The 19,060-nt window shown below is 41.1% G+C and overlaps 1 protein-coding gene across 1 annotated transcript; it reads left to right on the top strand.

Moving 5' to 3' along the window:
- The first annotated feature begins 786 nt into the window (after positions 1-786).
- On the top strand, positions 787-14,270 carry DHRS9 (dehydrogenase/reductase 9). The gene is made up of 5 exons (XM_030852477.2): positions 787-889; positions 8,526-8,895; positions 10,101-10,359; positions 10,696-10,859; positions 13,923-14,270. Exons 2-5 carry the CDS (start codon positions 8,583-8,585, stop codon positions 14,153-14,155), a joined length of 969 nt encoding a protein of 322 aa, XP_030708337.1. The 5' UTR covers positions 787-889; positions 8,526-8,582; the 3' UTR covers positions 14,156-14,270.
- The last annotated feature ends 4,790 nt before the right edge of the window (positions 14,271-19,060 follow it).

Below are 19,060 nucleotides of genomic sequence, written 5' to 3'. Positions count from 1 at the left end.
GGGTAAAGGTGACAGGCTTGGGGATGGGTGGGGCTGGTGTATATATTAGCACCTGCAGCCTTGGTACTTTCCGTTGCATCCCAGGATATGCCAGGTCCATTGTGATGACCCTAAAACAGACCAACTCTGGGCAGGGAGGGGGCGTCCTTTCCTCTTCCCAGTGGTCTCAGTTCTAGAGACCACTTCAGTAATATCTCCTTGTCATACCTTAAAACACAAATTAAGACTTATAAATAAGTCCACTCTCTCATTTCCTTAAAATGTTTTGATCTCCTTGCTCTCTCCAATGTATAACAACAACAACAACAAAAGTGGTAAAAATGAATCATCAGAGACTGGTTTCCCCTACCTACACTCTTAGGAGGGAAGGAGTACTAAATCAGCAAAGGCGTGTTAACAGGGAGGAAAAAAATAACTAGAGATCATGAACAATAATCATAATTCAAAAATTAAATAATTAAAACAAGGCACTGGGCAAAAGAATGTCTCCATGTTAATTATTTCAGTACTCACAGTGAAAGTGGTGTTATTGATCATTTGTAATTCCCTTCTAAAAGTAATTACCTTTCATTTACTAAAGATACTGCTGATTCCTTTGGAAACACGTGACCCACAACTTCTTGGCTTCCTTCAACCGCAGAAGAGAGATTTAGTCATCACCCCGAGTCACAGCGAGGGTGACTCACAGAGCGAGGAGGGAACCTGAGGACTCCTCACACATTTAAGCACTTTGAGTCTGACAGGAGGCCAGGCACCTCCACACTAAGAGGATCTTCGACGCCAGGGTGGCACAACCCTTCTTTCCCCAGCACAGCGGGCAGATCGGGCAGATTACAAGCAGCCCAGCCAGTCCACACCAGCTTCTGTGTCCCCATTCATCTTAAATAAGGTAACTGTCATTTATTCCTTCATTTCTCATGTCAGTCTTCAAACTGTTTTGTCTTACAAAATGAATCAAGTTGTCTTTCATGCTGCAGTCAATGGTTGCTATAAAAAAAAAAAAAAAGTGATATGTTAGGAGGCTGTAACGGGCCCCAGGTCCATCTCACCACAGAAATGATCTCAGTATCCCTCGAGACCTGGCCTTGAACTTCCCCAGGTTTCTCTCTGAATGTTCTTTAGCACCCTAGAGTTACAATTACATTTACATCTAGTTCATCTCTCTGTGCTTATTTGACACCATCTGTGAATCTTATAATTAACTGCAAACTGGAGTGGGAAGAGGCTCCAAAAAGAGTGGGAATCTTAGCTGAGTTTCTGATTGGAACAACAGATCTGCTACCGACTGCAGGTCAGGTCTGTTTGTCTACCTGCTTTACCAATATTTTCAGATGCCAATTTAGGCAAATATTATATACACACACGCTAGCTGAGTGAGAAAGATGTTGTCTAGTCCAGAAGGAAGCAGGGAAATTCCTCAACCCACATTTGATCGCTGGGCGCTGGGATGACAATAATAATATATTTACTCTCCATTTTACGATTCAGGTTGGGATTTTACCTGAAACTCCCAACATACAATGAGAAAGGGAGAAAGTCAGTTTAGTGGCTTCAAGGACAGCCCTTGTTAAAGGCTTTATGACGCAAACGGTAGTGTGGTGTCTCTCTCTCAGCGGGTTGATTTTTAGCAGCTGGGGAAAAAGTTTAAAGAAAACACACTTTTAAATTAAAATTCAATTTAGGGTTGTACAAATAGTTCTGAAATGTCCTGCTACACTATTAGCTCCAGGGTAAGGATTATGTTTTATTTAGCTTAGTAAGTGCTCTAAAAAAAATCCTTGGCTAGATACTGCATAAAACGCAAATTAAATGTTGTATCACCTTTGTTGTACTTTAGACATTCGAAAAGTGTGTCCAATTTTTAGGACAAAGCTCAATATTTAAATGCAAGGAAAAAATTATTATCTCATACATATCAAATGGAGAAAATGGGAATTCGTTCTAAAACCCTTATAAGGCATGTCACTTTCTCAAGGTACTGTCTTTAAAAACTCTGCTTCTGCTCAAAGATAACTGAGACTAAAAGAAATATACTGAAGATCTGAACATGCTTTCTGCATCTCTACATAACGTTCTCTCTGTATTCTAAGCTTTCCTTGAAGCTTTCTAACTAAGCTATAATAAAATACAATATACAATGTCTTCCAATTAGCAACTTTTATTCAGCAACATAAATAAGGTAACCATGGCTTTAACAACAATTCTTAACCTGCCAGTACTGTCAGGAAGCATATGGGCAAAATAATAAACCTAGGAGGGACTGGAAATATTAATTAATTTATTTATTATTATGGATGTTTTTATCAATTATAATTTAAAAGTTTTGAGAGAAAGCAAAAGAAAGAGATACTTTTTTCCTTAGAACTAAAGAATGCAAAACATAAATTCGTCAGGTCTTGCCTACAAAAGAGTGGGCTGGCACACCTCTGCCAGGAGACTGAATGAGTCTGCAAAGAGGAACACTCCTCTCCATACCTCAGTGTCCCACTCCACAGGGCACACTGGGTACCATGGGCTGCCTCCCTCCTGCAGGAAGCAGGATGCAAGAGGAACATAACTGGTGGAGGAGCTTCTTCATCCCACTGAGTGAGGGAACTTACAAGGATAAATACCATCTCAGCCGTATTATCAGGGACATCATAATCATTATCATTTTAATCAGACCCTCAACGGACCATTTGTTGCCTTATGTAAGGCTATTTCAGGTAAGGTCCCTCAGCTTCATTTTTAAAAATTTTTTTAGATTTCTGGGTGCCCAACTTGAACATTTTTTTCACAGGAACATCATTCACTAGTCATACGAATTAGTTTGTGTCATTAGGTGCAAGTGTCATTTTTCTTAAAGAAAAGTGCCACAGAAATCTCAGAAAGGGCAGTTAGGTTAAATAGTGACAGAATTTCTTGACTCAATGAAAAGGTAAAAATAAAAAGGAATTTGGTGTCAATTAACCAGGTTTACAATATTTAAACGTACAAAGGACATACACGTCCGGTCAGACTGCTGTCAACACTAAGAAAGCTTGTGCAAGAGAACCTCAGAAAGAAAATATTTTAGAAAACAATTGCTAAATGTTCTCTATTTGATGTATTTTGATAAAAACTTAGTTGTGGATTCAACTCAGGCCATGACTGCAACAGATTGAAAAAAAATAAAGATTCTACAAATCCCTTAACAATCAGTGTGATTGACTAGTCTCAGTATTGCTTTCTAAAACAAAGCCTTTTGTGAAGTTCTGTGGAAATAAAACCAAGCTGTATGGAAAGAATTCTACATTTGTTATAAAAAGTATACCTTGCAATGACATTGAAACGTTAAGACATTATTTTCCGTTTTGTTTCTTTTAGACTGTGCCATTTATTTTTAAAGAGCACAGGAAGATGACTAAGAGAAGTGATATCAAAGGATCTTATTTTAGATATTTTACTAGGAAAAGAAACCCAGAGAGAGAAAATTAAAAGAAGCAGAAGTGGGCAAGGTCAGCAATCGAGTTGCAATATTTTCCTATAGCAGCAGCCAAGCAGTTACTCTTCAGCCCTTCACGTGCAGATGAAAGAGAAAATTAGTTCTCCTTTCTTGGTTCCTTTTGAGGCTTTGTGGCATGGTGGAGAATTCTGATCATGTATTTTCATTTTTCCTATTGACTGATAATGTGTTCATCTCTTTCTATTTCTACTTTTCTTTTTACACAGTTTAGGAATTGAGATCAAAATTTTAGATCTAGCCGCTCCTGGCAAACGACCTTATGTATGACATCTACCCTACTTAGCTCACAGAAGTATTCTGACAATTTAATGAGATAAAATTTTATTTGAACACTTTTCAAAAATGTTTAAAGTTTTCTAAATTGGAAGTGTGACTAGATGACGATAATAATGATGTTGATGATGCCCTGATGATCTAGAGGGCTCAAAGATGAATCCAATTATCACTAGAACCCTGGTGTTCAAGTGGAAACTTCCTTCTCTCCCTCTCCTCCTTCTTTCCTTCCACATTTATTTACTTAATACCAACTATCCCACAATGCACAGGTGGTGTAGAGAAGTGTACACATAGCCCAGAGTGGCATGGGAATCCAGGTAGCAGTGGAGCAGAGGATTAAAGCATGGATGCTGGGATGGAGTGGCCTGCCTAGCAGTCCCCAGAGCAGCACAATTCTATCTTGAGCCAATTAACATGCATTTCTGAATTTGTTTCCTCATCTATAAAATACAGATCATTTTACTGTAAGGTTTGAATGAGAAAGATATTTCTAGATCCTAGCAGAGCACCTAGAATGTGGTAATACTCAATAAATCATAGAGTTATTATCATTTCTACCTGACTTGGTCAACTGGGAATCCCAAGGACCATGGCTTTCTAGGAGCATCCTCTGAATTCTGTAGTCAGCAGGCCACCCATCTGAAAGGTGACCCAGAGGAGTCCAGAGAGGTCTAAACTCAAAGGGCTCAGCCACAATTTAGGCCTCATAAAAGCTGTGAGTGCTCATTTGGTAATTTCTAAATTCACAAATTGTATCACACACAAATTTGGCTTTGTTCACTGCCTCCTATCCTCCTGATGACAAAAAGGCAATTATTTTTTTATAAACATAGAAATCGATGCTTACAGCAGCAGGGTATGAATAATATTTATAAATAACAAAACTTTTCTGGTAAGACCATAAAAAAATATGAACTCTTATCAATGTGGCACTACTGAGGAACCAACAACTGAGTTTCCAGAAAAGTAGTTCTGAGGCTGTACAGTTCTGGGCCCCCAAGACAAGGCAGTGCTAGACCAGTGGTTCTCAAATGGGAGTGCTTTTATCCCCAGGGGCCATCTGGCAATGTCTGGAGACACTTTTGGTTTTTTGGTTGTCACAACTGGGGAGGGGGTCTACTGGCATCTAGACGATAGAGGCCAGGGGTGCTGCTAAACACCCTGTAATACACAGGACAAACCCCATAACAAAGAATTATCTGACCCCAAATTGCAGAAGTACTGAGGTTGAGAACCCAATCCAAAATATGGGCAATGCATAGAGCAGCCCCCTCCCAAAGTGAAAGTGGTTGATCCTGCCATACGACAAGGTTCTTCCTGTGTAGCACGCCTAGTCACTTTATTTCACCAAGTACTCTTCAAGGTAGAAGTTATTATCTCCATATTACAGATAGAAAAATGGAGGTGAAGACAATAAAAGTAATTTACCCAAAGGCCTTCTGATGGTAGAGGAACTGAGACTGAAACTTTACCGGCCTGATTCCAAGGCCTGGGCTCCTAAGCCCTGCTCTAATTGTTGTGTGTGTGTGTGTGTGTGTGTGTGTGTGTGTGTGTGTGTGTGTGTGTGTGTGTGTGTGTGTGTGTGTGTGTGAGAGACCTTGGTCCTTGCTTTTCCAAATTTTATCTTGGCTTAAGAAAAATTTCCATGACCAGTTCAGAGGACTTATATTCAGAATTGCACCCATCCTTTTGCACTGCACTGTAGGGGCTGCAGATCTGCTTTCCCTTACTTGGTTCTTGTCCTTGACGAGTCAAGGGGCTCATAGCCCCTGAGTGCTAGAAGGACTATCGCAGACCTAGGCGCTTCTTGCCAAGGGATTTGTACCCCTACCAAGCAGTTTGTGTGAGATAAATTGGAAAACACAACGGATAAGCAAACAACCCAAGCAACTAAAGTCAGTGTCCTGAGTCACTGAATTGCTGTCACCAGAGAACTATGTGGAGGTGATCACACCTGGCAGACTAAGGTTGAAGCAGACCTATTAGTTGCTGTTACTCATTTACTTCTCGGTGGTCAATGAACCAATCAGCCATCAATCAGCTTCTGTGTACAGGTCATGTTCCCAATGACTCTGACCGACCCAGGGTTGTTACTCAGAGGTGGCATCTTGGCTAAAATACTATTAGAGGACAAAGGTATGTGTTGATTTGTGGCTGACTTGGTCCAATGACCTAGAGGAATGTGAACCTTAGGAACTGAAGAAGACCAGTATTTTGGGATGATAATCTTTGGGGAAAGGACAGGCTTTGCAAAACTCTAGGTCAAGGTCTGCTGTCCTCAAATTCGGGCTGCAGGCTGAGACACCAGCATCTGAAATGACCCTCAGCCCAGAGGGGTAACTAGTGAGGACAACACATTTGAACGTGAGCCCATCCCTAACAACTAAAACCTACTCTCTGTTCGCTTGTTATCAAGGAAAAATTGGTTTGGCTAGGGAAGGAGGAGGTTGAATGGGGTGTAGAGAAGATGAGGAGAGAAGAGGGAGTCTGACTGCTTTGGTTTGAGTTTTTGTTTTTCTCCAGTGGTTATGAAGGTGAACTTGCCAAAGAGTAGAAGGCAGAAAACTCAGTGTCCAAGGTCACTAGGTTCTGAAGTCCTGGGTATGAAATAGTTCTTACCTATTCTGTGCATGGAACTCAAAGCAGTCGAACGCTTTTCTCAGGAAAAAAAAAAAAAAAGTTTTCTTTTCCTTTGCCAAATTTTTAACTTTTTCGTTTTGAACTAATTTCAAACTTATGGAAAAGTTGAAAGAATAGTACAACCCAGAATCCCCAGATATTGACATTGTACCACATTTACACTCTTATTCTCTCCTTAGAGAACAAATGTGTTCTTAGTATATTTGTTTATATACATATTCTTATTATTTCCTAAACTGTTTGAGAGTAAGTTGAAGACATGGTGCTACTTAATCTTTAAATACTTCTGTGTGTATTTCCTAAAAAGCAGGACATTTTCTATATAATCATAGTAAATTATCAAAATTGAGAAATTGATATTCATGCAGTATTATTTATCAGAGCTTACTCAAATTTCACTTGTCAACCTAAAAATGTTCTTTTTGACAAAAGACAAAAATGATTTTCTGGTGCACGATCACAAGTTGCATGGGGTTGTCACTCCTATTTAGTCTCCATTAATCAGGAACAGTCTTCAGTCCTTCTTTTCCTTCATTCATGCCTTTGACTTTTTTGAAGAGTACAGGCCATACATTGTGTGGAATTGAAAGATGTGCCTTATGCATGATTAGCTTTCAGTTATGCACAGAAGTGCTGCTGTGTCCTTCTCAGTGGCTATACCAGGAGGGACATGATGTTGGTTTGTCCCATAACTAGTAGTGTTCATTTCTATCACTTGGTTAAAGTGGTATCTGTCAGGTTTCTCCACTGTGAAATTACTATTGCTCTCTTTTTAATTAGTACAAATCTTACGCAGAGATTCTTTGAGATTCTATGGTTATTGTTTCTCGTCAGAATTTCACCCACTAGTTTAAAATTGCCTGGAACAATTGTCACTATGTCAGTTGCCAAATGATGATTTGCTAATTCCATCATTCGTTTTATACTTATTAACTGGCATATTAATTCTCCTATAAAATGAGGCAGGTAATGTGCCCTCTCTAACTGAGAAAGCTGTTAAGAGGATCAAATGAGACCTATATGTAAATACAGTGCAGAATGCTTCATAAATGTAAGCCATTGTTTTACTATTGCTCACCTTATGCCTGCCATCGGCCAAACACAACGACACAGAAAATTTCCACACTCTGCTCTAGGGCACGTTAAACCCCATGAGTATTTGCATTTTTCACAAAATTCCCTTGGGAGTTCGGATTGCAATAAAGGCTACAGAATCTATTCAGGGAATATAGTCAACATTTCATTATTTGACAATTATTTATCAAGACCAGGACTTGAACAAAACACTATACTAATTGAATGTATAAACATGAAATTTCCTCAAAATGTCTAAATATGAAATTTTGCAAGAGTTGGTTACACCACCCCACCCCTCAAAATTATATATTTTTAATGTATTTATATATTTGAGAAGGGGAAATCCTGCTACATGGACATGATTTGCAACAATGAATAACTCCTACAGAGGGAAGATTTGGAGAAACTATACCAAATTTTTACGCCACGATAGTCTAAAAACCTGACTGCTTTAGAAATAGTCACAGCTATATCACAAGAATCAACTAGTTTGCACAAACCTACCATTTACCTCTGACTTATGTTTATCAGTTAGTAATTCTTTTACTCTTTTTTTCTTTCTTTAGCTATAGATCTTTTGGCAGGAAAAAAAGATGAAAGCAGAGCCCAAATTTTCCATGATAAGTGAAGATATATTACACTATTTTTTATCTGAAACAATATGTTCCTTATAAAGCAATAGAAATAAAAGTGTGTGTATGTGTGCACATGAGTGTGTGTGTGTACCATTCTATCTGTATGTATGCTTGTATTCCTTATTAAGGAAAGACATATTTGCATATATATGCAGGAAATAAATGTCTTATCAATCCAATGACCTGTGTCAACTTTGCCATTACTTTTTCTACTACTTGGCTAGTTTTTGCATTACTTTAGAGGAGTGTTTTAGCACTTAAATGGCCATCTTCTCAACCAAATAAGAGTTATTGTATTTTTAACTATCTATTTATCCACTCAAATGCATTAAGATATCTTAAGTTCATCACTCCCGGGTTATAATGCCTTAATGGTTCTAATTTGAGTTTTCTTTCTAATTTTGAACACTCAGGACGCCACCTTCTTTTACTGTTCAAGAAAGAAGTGTCTCTGTCATACACGGGGGGAAATGCTCTTTTGGCTGTTAGCCCTCCTGATCCTTTGTGGTTTTCTATGGCATTATAAAGGACAGCTAAAGATCACAGACATCACTGATAAGTACATTTTCATCACCGGGTGTGACACTGGCTTTGGAAACTTGGCAGCCAGAACTTTTGATAAAAAAGGATTTCATGTAATTGCTGCCTGTCTGACTAAATCAGGATCAACAGCTTTGAAGGAAGAAACCTCAGAAAGGCTCCAAACGGTGCTTCTGGATGTAACTGACCCAGAAAGTGTCAAGAGGACTGCCCAGTGGGTGAAAAACCAAGCAGGGGAAAAAGGTGAGTGATGTGGGGATGGGAAGAATGAAAGGGGTGTTGAGAAGTTACCAAAGCTAAATAAAATGTGTTCTGATTTTAAATAGTTCCTCCAAAAAAATGTTTCCTAAATACCAGCTGTGTACTGGAGAAGATTGGAGACATTTTAGAATAACCCTCTGAGTAGTTCTAAGTTGCAAGCTCTCTACATGCATGAGAGACACAGGCCACGTTATCCTAAGTCCCAGTGGGTGAATTTAGAACTGAGATAGAGGTATTAACTTTTCCTGGTCTTTTCCTGTGAACTGTTACTCTAGCCCCCTGCACAGCAAAGAACTTGGGGCTAAAAGCCACAGGAGATCATGGGGGCAATCTCCAAATTGTCAGCTGGATTGGGACCCACTTCTCACTACAAAATGGTTCCAGAGCTCACACATTTTCACTGGGAAAGGAAGAAAATGGTCTGAGGATCTGAGCAAAGGTGTCTTAGATAGTCGTGATAGAGTAGTGAGTCACTGGACCTCATTCTGCCTTAGATTCTGCAAAGATGGCAGCATTCTGAACTAGAATACTTTTATTGGCTTGGATCAAGTTTGAAATATTCTCATGAATGAAGATATTTGAGTCCACAAAGGAAAAAACAAATGTATGTGATTTTTCTCTATCACATCTTCATCATATAGTTGAGACTCTGAAACTTTCAAAAACAATGGTTTGATGAGGCTCCAGTTATTTTTTAATGCTTGAATTCCAAACACCTTTAACAATATTAAATGCTCCCCACCATAAAATAAGCCAAGTGAATGACTGGATTTTTACCAAAAATAACTGGGAAATAGATCAATGTTGCTCTTTGTCTATAAAGAACTGCTTATAAATATTCTCTGGCTTTGCCATCTAGCACGGTAGGAAAAATCGACCAATTTACTCACATCTGAGATTAAAAAGCAAAAAGTCTCACTCAGACAGTATCAGTATTTGACATTCAGAAGCAGAAACAGAAGAATTGTGAGATGGGCTTCCAGTCACAGAACTTCAGCCATTTCAGTTTAGCCTCCCACCCTCTGTGCTCTCACTTCCCAAGACAGTAAAGCATTTCAAAGCAGGAAGGAGTATGACTAGGAGCAGGAAATGGCACCATCAGGTAAAGCAAGGGGCTGTATTTCCATCAAGGATGCCCATATAATGCCACCTTCTACCACTCCTCCTTCCCTTCCTCTCTGTTCTAGGTCTCTGGGGTCTGATCAACAATGCTGGTGTTCTTGGCGTGATGGCGCCCACCGACTGGCTGACAGTGGAGGACTACAGAGAACCTATTGAAGTGAACCTGTTTGGACTCATCAGTGTCACGTTAAATATGCTCCCCTTGGTCAAGAAAGCTCGAGGGAGGGTTATCAACGTCTCCAGCATTGGGGGTCGGCTTGCATTCAGCGGAGGGGGTTACGCTCCATCCAAGTATGCAGTAGAAGCCTTCAATGACAGCTTAAGGTAAAGCAAAGATGGGCATATTAGAAAATAGGTGCTAACATTCACTGAACATTTATTTATGTACCAGACACTATATGCTTGTCAACTTAATGAGACACTATCTTTTGGGGGAACACTGCACTGGGGATGGGTCTACCCAGATCCCTTCCTTGTTCTGCCACTAAACCAGCCCTCACGTCACCACCCTGAACTTCAGTTTCCTCATCTGCAAACTGAGAGGGTAGAACAACATGCTCTTTCCCATGCACCCCATTCCATGATTCCATGAAAAGATTCATAAGCAAACATTCTCCAAGTAAGCCTGGATTAAACATCTTCTATGGGCTCTTTTCACAGGCGGGACATGAAAGCTTTTGATGTGCACGTCGCATGCATTGAACCAGGATTGTTCAAAACGGAACTGTCAGATCCAGTAAAGACCACCGAAAGAAAACTCACCATTTGGAAGCATCTGCCTCCAGACATCAAACAACAATACGGAGAAGGCTACATCGAAAAAAGTGAGTTTCTGGGTGGACCCAGGGTTCTCTGGTATTCATTGTCCTAGACAGCTTGAAGGAGACTCAAACATAATTGAAAAAATAAGGTTCTCATGGTAATACACCAATAGAGATCTCAAATATGGATCAGGGATCCTTATTAATTCCAGTGTCATCTCTTGCTCCTCCAAGTGTTTATAAACACTTACTGAGCATTTACTAAGTGCCAAGTTCTATACTAAGTGCCTTATAAATTATATCATTTATTCCTCAAAAGAACTATAGTAGTGAGCAGAGGCTTGGAAAGGGGAAATGTCCTACCCAAGCTTATACAACTCCCCCAGGCCGTGCCTGAACTGGAGCCCACGGTCATCACCTCTACCCAAACCTCCTCTTTTTGGTAATCACCGACCACTCATTCGACATTGTTCAAGGATTTATGGAGGTTACAAAATATAAAGACTCAGACTTTGACCCTTAACTAGCTTACAAGCTAGTTGACAACAAAATGTAAGCAGATGAGACTGTACGACATGCAAGAAACTTGATCCTTTACTTCTGAGACACAACCTAACAGCCCAGAAGGGGTGCTAGATAGTATGCTGTCTAATTACCAAGAAATTCAGCACAGGATAAAAAGTACTGCTGGTTAAGAAGCCTTTATATGAAAGGTCAGGTTTGAATAAGCCTAAACAGGAAGAAATTATTTGGGTGGAAGTCTTCTGGAGCAGGAATGCATGGGAGATGGAGATGGAAGGAAAAGTAACGTAAGTCAGACTGAGTCAGGGATAGAGGAATAATCATAAAGATTGGATAACAATGACTAACACACAGTGAACATTTACTATGTACTTGTCACCATTCTAAGTGCTTTACACAAACTCTTTCGTTTAAAATGCCCAAACAAACCCTCTGAATTTTATAGAAACAGAGACACAGGGATTTAACTTGCCCAAAGTGGCACAGCTAGTAAGTGGAAGAGCTAGATCTAAACCCAGACAGCCTGACTTCGCCATCTATTCTCGGGCCATGCACTGCAACAGCGAAGAGGCATTGAGGAACTGCTGGAACTTCCTGTATGAGGGACCCACCTCCACGTCAAACGTCATGGCCCTGTTAGTTTATTTGCCATTCCTCGAACACTTACTAAGCTCCTGCTTTGAGCCAAACAGGGCCCCGCCTAATTTTGTGTCACTCTAACCCCAGCTGTGACCTTACCTCTTCATCAGCAGGCTTGGTAAGACAGCCAACTGTGGCAAGGTTCAAGGTCAGGAGTTTTCAAGGTGGAGCCAAGAGCCTAGTCAGATCCGCCTGGGGAAGTTTGTAGACTGAGTTCCCCAGCCACCTCACCACACACACACACACACACACACACACACACACACACACACACACACACACACACACACACACACACACACACACACACACACACACACACACACGTCAACTAGAACATCTGGTTTGACAATCCCAGTGCTGATATGTCACTATGTGTAGGGTTACAACCACTGCCATTAAACTCTGTTTCTCACTCACGTACCGCCTCTGAAGGTTCTAAGTAAGTTCGGAAACAAAATCCCTCATTGAAAAGAGCTTTCCCTGTTTGATGTTGACGTTGATACTTTCTAAGTGCCTGTGAATATATCATCAACTTCCATCTCAAAATTATTTTTGACTTGGCCCCTGGGTCAGGTGTCCTTTCTCAGAATTCCCAAAGGCTTAGAGCCCTATTTTGTCCTGGGTGCTCATTAGAGTTTTCTGAGCCAGGACCTCAAGATCAGCCAGACTCAGTTCCAAAGTAGACCACAAATTTAAGCTCACCTTGCTTCATTGCGCAAGGTGGAGTAGTAGGAGTTTAAAATTGACTAAGACTTACGAGCTAGCCTCAATTAGACTCTTTGAACAACTTTTGGCTACTGGCCCTGAAGTAGAAAGAAAGATTTAACACAATAGATTTTCCCTTGAGAAGACACAACGCAAGGTATGTTTTAAGAGCTTAGGAGGAATTCTCCAAGCCATCACCACTCCCTTGATAAAATACCTGCCTCTTTAAAAGTATCTTAGCTCGGGACTTCCCTGGTGGCGCAGTGGTTAAGAATCTGCCTGCCAGTGCAGGGGACATGGGTTTGAGCCCTGGTCTGGGAAGATCCCACATGCCGCGGAGCAACTAAGCCCGTGTGCCATAACTACTGAGGCTGCGCTCTAGAGCCGCAAGCCACAACTACTGAGCCCGTGTGCCACAGCTACTGAGTCCGCGTGCTGCTCTAGCTCACGCCCCTAGAGCCTATGCTCCACAATAAGAGAAGCCACCGCAATGAGAGCACGTGCACCACAACAAAGAGTAGCCCCCGCTTGCCACAAATAGAGAAAGCCCGTGCACAGCAACGAAGACCCAATGTAGCCAAAAATAAATAAATAAATTTATTTTTTTAAAAAAGTATCTTAGCTCGTTACTCAAACACTTCATTTACCTGAGAAGCAGGATACCTTTAGCTTCCTAAGTCAGGACTTTGGGAGATAATTCTCTCTTTATTCACTGACTTATAGAGGCACACGTTATATGAGTGTATGCACACACAGGCGCAAGCACTTGTGAACACTCACATTTCCTATAAACTTAGTACTCCTGTAAAACAAATACGGAATCAAACTACTAACTTCCTGGGTTCAGGAGCCTCCGAGACTTTGTGAAGTATCTTTCCTACATTGGTTTAAAGTAGCACTTCTCAAAGTTTGGTCCGTGGACCAGCACCATCAGCATCAGCTGGAAACTTGATAGAAGTGCAAATTCTTGGGCTCCACTTCACACTCACTGAGTCAGAAACTAGAGGTGGGACCTGGCTTTTAACAAGCCCTCTAGGAGATTCTGCTTCTCACTCAAGTTTGAGAGCCAGTGGTCTAAAGAAATCACTGTTGCATCCTTTTCTGAGGAATAGATAGAAACCCATCACAAGGGGACCCAGTTATAATGGCAAATTCAAAATAAATTCCCTCACTGCATCCTCTCCTTTGCAACCTAGGCTCACACTCCCCTATTCCTCTTCTTCCACAGAGCAAATGTACTTTTGTCTCTTTTTACAGGTCTAGACAAACTGAAAGGCTCTACATCCCTTGTGAACATGGACCTCTCCCTGGTGGTGGAATGCATGGACCACGCTCTCACAAGTCTCTTCCCTAAAACCCATTATGCTGCTGGAAAAGATGCCAAAACTTTCTGGATTCCTCTGTCTCACATGCCAGCAGTTTTGCAAGACTTTTTATTGTTGAAACAGAAAGTAAAGCTGGCTAATCCCAAGGCAGTGGGACTCAGCTGACCACAAACGCCTGCCCCAGGCTATGAGATTGGCTGATTCCAAGGACACATCTCCTTCTTCATCTCATTCTTTAACTAATCCAACCTGGACTCATTTAGATGATGCTTCTGTTGGTAAAAGAAGAGATCCCACCATCACTGATGATGTCCCAGGGTCCCTTTTCAAACTTTATTTGAAAAGATGGGCAGGTATGACACCTGCCCGACATTTAGGCTTTGCCTGCTTGGTATGATGTAAGGAAAATGGGAAGGCTTTCCCATCCAAAATGATCTCCACGCCTTGCCTGCCCCATGCTTCTAGTCCACAACACTTAAAAGTAATTCCTGAATGTTAAATATTTGTCCCTTATCAAAACATTGAGAGATAAGTAGAATACTTCCATAAGTGGATTAGGTGTGTTATCTTGTTGAGAGTAAGGTTAGGAATAAGGATTAGAACTCAGTTCTGTGAGCCTTGACGGAGGCAAGAAAAGGAAGGGTAATGAAGCATTATGGAACTGGTATAAGCTAAGGGGCAGCAGAAAAGTACTAGGTAAGACTACAAGTAGGAGGGAAGGAAAAGGAGAAAAGGAACAGGAGGACTGAAAACAAGAAACAAGTGTAAAAGTAGAGGTAGGGAGATTCCAAGACAAGCCTGCCTATCCTAGAGGGAACTACAGAGGACGGACAGCTTCTTCAAGGCCACTGTGAACATTGATGCCCATACAGCTCTCTGTGGAAAGATGGTAACAACAGAGGAACCAGTCATTCCAAAAGAATAAAAATGTAGAGCATGTGTGTCTATTCTGGTTTATTGTAAATATAACAAGACATAGACTATCTGATACAATTACACCTGAGATGGTTGGAAATCCAATATTTAAAGGGGTCTCTGAAGCTGCATGAAAATACAGAGCTAAATTCAAAGACTCTCTTTCACCTACAGTTACAGTGAGAGCAGGTCTGCTCCTGGCTCATATCGTGGTTCTAAATTGGGTTGACTCTGGACCCACCCCCCCATCCAAAAGAAACAGCTACCTAAACAGATGCTTGCCCAAACCCCAGTGCCCAGCCCAGTATCACTCACAGAGTTTGGCTGAATATCTACATGAAAAGCCCGAATTGTCAAAATTTAACATTTGTTGCAGATTAATGTAGGATGAAACAGCGGGAGAAATTATCTAGTGTGCATATTTGTGTGTACGCGCACACACACACTGAACTTACAGTGAAGAAACTATTTAATGTCTGCTGCTTGAAACCATGTCACTTAGAAGATATCAGTAATTCAATTCATTTACACTCACCTTTCAGGAAACATCTGCCTATGAGGTAGTTTCCTCCTTTCACATTTGCAACATACTGATGACTTTGCAAAATCAAATTTCCAATGGTGCCAGGTCCACCTGAACATATATTTCATTATTTTGAGAGTAGATACTCTCATCCTTTTTGCATGAAAATAAAGAAAATCACAGCAAGAATCAGACAGAAAAATTCTCGGGCAAAGTTATCTCAACTATCATCACTACCTACTTATGAACTCATCTCCATCTTGGTCCTAGCCCCAGAGACCGTCCACCTATAGATTCCTGATTTCTTCTGGTTGCAACGAACCACCTATGCGTTAGGTGACTGTCACTCGGCTTGTCCTTGGAGCTGAAGTTCATCCACATTGTTTGCTGGGGCTCCTCTTTCTCACCTTGAATTCCTAGATCTTGGCTTCATTTCATTGCTTTAAAAACATCTAGCCTGTTGCTCCCTGACCTTCTGGCCCTCCAGGGCTTTAGAATCTGCAGGAACCTCCTTTGCTGAACTTTCCACCGTGTCGTTGGGCTTACCTAATGGTATTATTTCCTTTGTTTCACCTAGACCTGAGTTCTTTACTCATTTCTCCAAGTAGCTACAATTGGTAACTCCCTGTTTCACCAAACCAAAAAAATGCTGTACTTAAGTGAATGCTCTCAAATATGATATCACCTTAAAATGAAACCAAATATATTCATCCAAGCAACTTCTAAAGTTTTTCAACTAAATGAGAAGGTGGGGGCATTTAGAGTATAAAGGCATAGTCTCAACAAAAGCACAAGACCTGGGGGGGAGGGAGGGACTCAGGGGGGAGGGACATGGGAAGGTTACGGCACCAGGAGTCTGAACTATGGGTTCCTAGACGTCTCTCCATCGCACCATCACTTCTCATATTCTCTGTGCTCTTGGGGAAATACATTTTTATCAATAATATTTTGGTGGACATATGTGCTGGGCTTTCTGCTAAGCACTGGCCTACAGTCAGGAACAAAATGTATATGGTCCCTTCCTTCACAGAGCTTAAGGTAATCCAAAGGCTGAGGCTGCCACTCAGGATGCCTTAGAGGAGCTTCTCCAGGAATCTGTGGTCAAAATGAATTGAGACGTCGTCTTCTGCCACATTGAGCTTGGGAGGTCCTTCCCCACTTAGTTTGGAGGGACCAGGAGAACTTCCCAGATGTTCCCTCTGGTCCGATCTAAAAATCCAGCTGTGTCCGATATAGCTCTATCTGAACAATATATTCAAATCTGGAGTTTCTATCTCCCTCGCCCCACCTACCCTTTCCCAGTCCAGCACCAACTACTGTCAATTTTATCTCCTGAGGAGACCTCAAGTCCATCTACTTCTCTTCATGTCCAGCGCAACCATCTGTTCAAGCTTCCATCATCTCTTACCTCAACTATAGCATATTTACCCTGTGTAGCTTCAATGATTTCTCCTCACTGCAGTCAGATTGTTCAAAATTAAAATCTGATCATGCTGGTCTTCTCCCCACCTCCACTTTCCTAAACCCTTCAGTATGTTCCCATTGCACTTTGACTGGATTAAAATGCATAACATAAACCACGCTGTCCTGGCATGCCTCATGAGCCTCATTTTAGGCTACTATTCTCATTTTGCCATCTCAGGGCCTTTGACCATGCTTCTCCCTAGAACGTTCCGATTTTACCTGCTTATCTAGTTTCCTCATCCTACGATCTCAGCCCCTTCCTCAGGGAAGCATGTACAATTCCAAAATCTGACCACCATCTTTTCATCCCAACTAGGTTCCCATCTTATACATTCTCACAGCATCCTATAATTTACTTCAGGGCACTTATCACAGTCTGTATTATGTATTTGTGTGGCTGGTAAGTTAGTTAATATTGGTTTTCCCTATCAATTTTTTTTCTTAACTTTTCATTGACATTGGCAAATTAAAATAGAATAAATTAACAAGTTGGTTTTTTGTTTGTTTGTTTGTTTGTTTTGCGGTACGCGGGCCTCTCACTGCTGTGGCCTCTCCCGTTGCAGAGCACAGGCTCCGGACGCACAGGCTCAGCGGGCATGGCTCACGGGCCCAGCCGCTCCGCGGCATGTGGGATCCTCCCGGACCGGGGCACGAACCCGTGTCCCCTGCAACGGCAGGCGGGCTCTCAACCACTGCGCCACCAGGGAAGCCCTAACAAGTATTTTTTCAAAAAAATGTTTTGTACAAAAATACTGTCAAATTTTCCTAAAAGGCTTTCAACACAGTAGTATCTTTTCATGTACTGAATATAACTATTAGCACGGTGTCAAAAATGTTGAAGAGAGAAACAAAATAAAAATCTGTGAAATGTTTGCCACTGATGACATTCCACACCCTATTATTGTCTGTACGTATGGGGGAGGGGGACAGCAACCTTGAGAGTGAACAGTATGACTCTCCCTATCAAATTTTAAGTTCCATGAAATCAGGAACCATGATGATTTGCTTATCTTTGTATTCCCTTGCCTAGCACATTACTGGCACATAGACCAGTGTTGAATAAATATTTGTGGAATAAATTCAGAAATCAGCCTGTATTAGCCGTTCTGACTAAGGCGCCGTCTATCACTTAAGATCAAGTTTGCCAGCCCCATTACTTGTGCTATCAGTGTGTCAGTTCAACAAAATCCTGTAACTTCCTTAAGCCTTTGAGTACTTCCACAAGGGCTCCCTACCTCTGGTTCTGCTATCAGCATTCCCTCAGAGATTAGTCAGTGTTGCCATAGTGATTTCCCATGACCTGTTGATCCAAAGATACTGTGAAGGAGCCTGCGTCTATGTTGAGACTTCCTGGGTCCGGCGGTCACAGAAAAAGAGAACATTAGAAATCATTTTGTCCAGGAAATTCCCTGGCAGTCCAGGGGTTAGGACTGCGTGTTTTCACTGCAGAGGGCCCGGGTTCAATCCCTGGTCAGGGAACTAAGATCCTGCAAGCCGCATGATGTGGCAAAAAAAAAAAAAAATCATTTTGTCCATTTCTCTGACTGTAGGCAGGACATGTCCATGCCATCCAGGCTGAAGAGAATCTCTTCTATTTAAAATCTCTCCAGAAACTCCATAACTTCTGTGGGAAACCCAGCCCAGCATTTAATGAGGAAAACTTTCAGGAGCTTCTAAGAAAAGTGATCAATTTTGGCTCTTCTCCACCCTATTAATCCCAATAATTCTCAAGAACACAAGAGATAACAGTACCATCGGTGTGGAGGAAAGAGCTAAACATTCGTAAAATGAAAAGCTTTTTAATATTTACAAATTATTTGTGACAACTTAATCTTTGCCACAGTTTATAAGGATAATACTGGCCAACAGTTTCATGAATTTTTGCATGTTGAAAAATAAGACAATTCTGTTGATACTCAATTCAGACATTCTTCCTCAACTCTGTGACTCATTTTTTAAAAAAACAATATGAGTAATATCCATTCTTCTATATGAGGCATTAAAATAGCCAGGGCTCTAATGCAGATTCTGGTTTAGCAAAGTTTCCAAGCTCTTTCTGCACACAGTACCTGCCTACAAAAAAACCAGATCACAGCTCTTGCCTAATTCATTCCTGGAAATAAATAACACTCCAGCCTGAAACAGGTCATGCAAAGCAACATAACATT

This window comes from Globicephala melas, chromosome 7, assembly GCF_963455315.2.
Source record: "Globicephala melas chromosome 7, mGloMel1.2, whole genome shotgun sequence".
NCBI lineage: Eukaryota > Metazoa > Chordata > Mammalia > Artiodactyla > Delphinidae > Globicephala > Globicephala melas.
This window is presented reverse-complemented; position numbering and strand designations above follow the sequence as displayed.

Coding starts and splice junctions, on each gene's coding strand:
- DHRS9 (XM_030852477.2), top strand. CDS start 8,583: ATGCTCTTTTGGCTGTTAGCCCTCCTGATCCTTTGTGGTTTTCTATGG. Junction 10,360..10,695: donor GCCTTCAATGACAGCTTAAG/GTAAAGCAAAGA, acceptor CTCTTTTCACAG/GCGGGACATGAAAGCTTTTG. Junction 10,860..13,922: donor AGAAGGCTACATCGAAAAAA/GTGAGTTTCTGG, acceptor CTCTTTTTACAG/GTCTAGACAAACTGAAAGGC.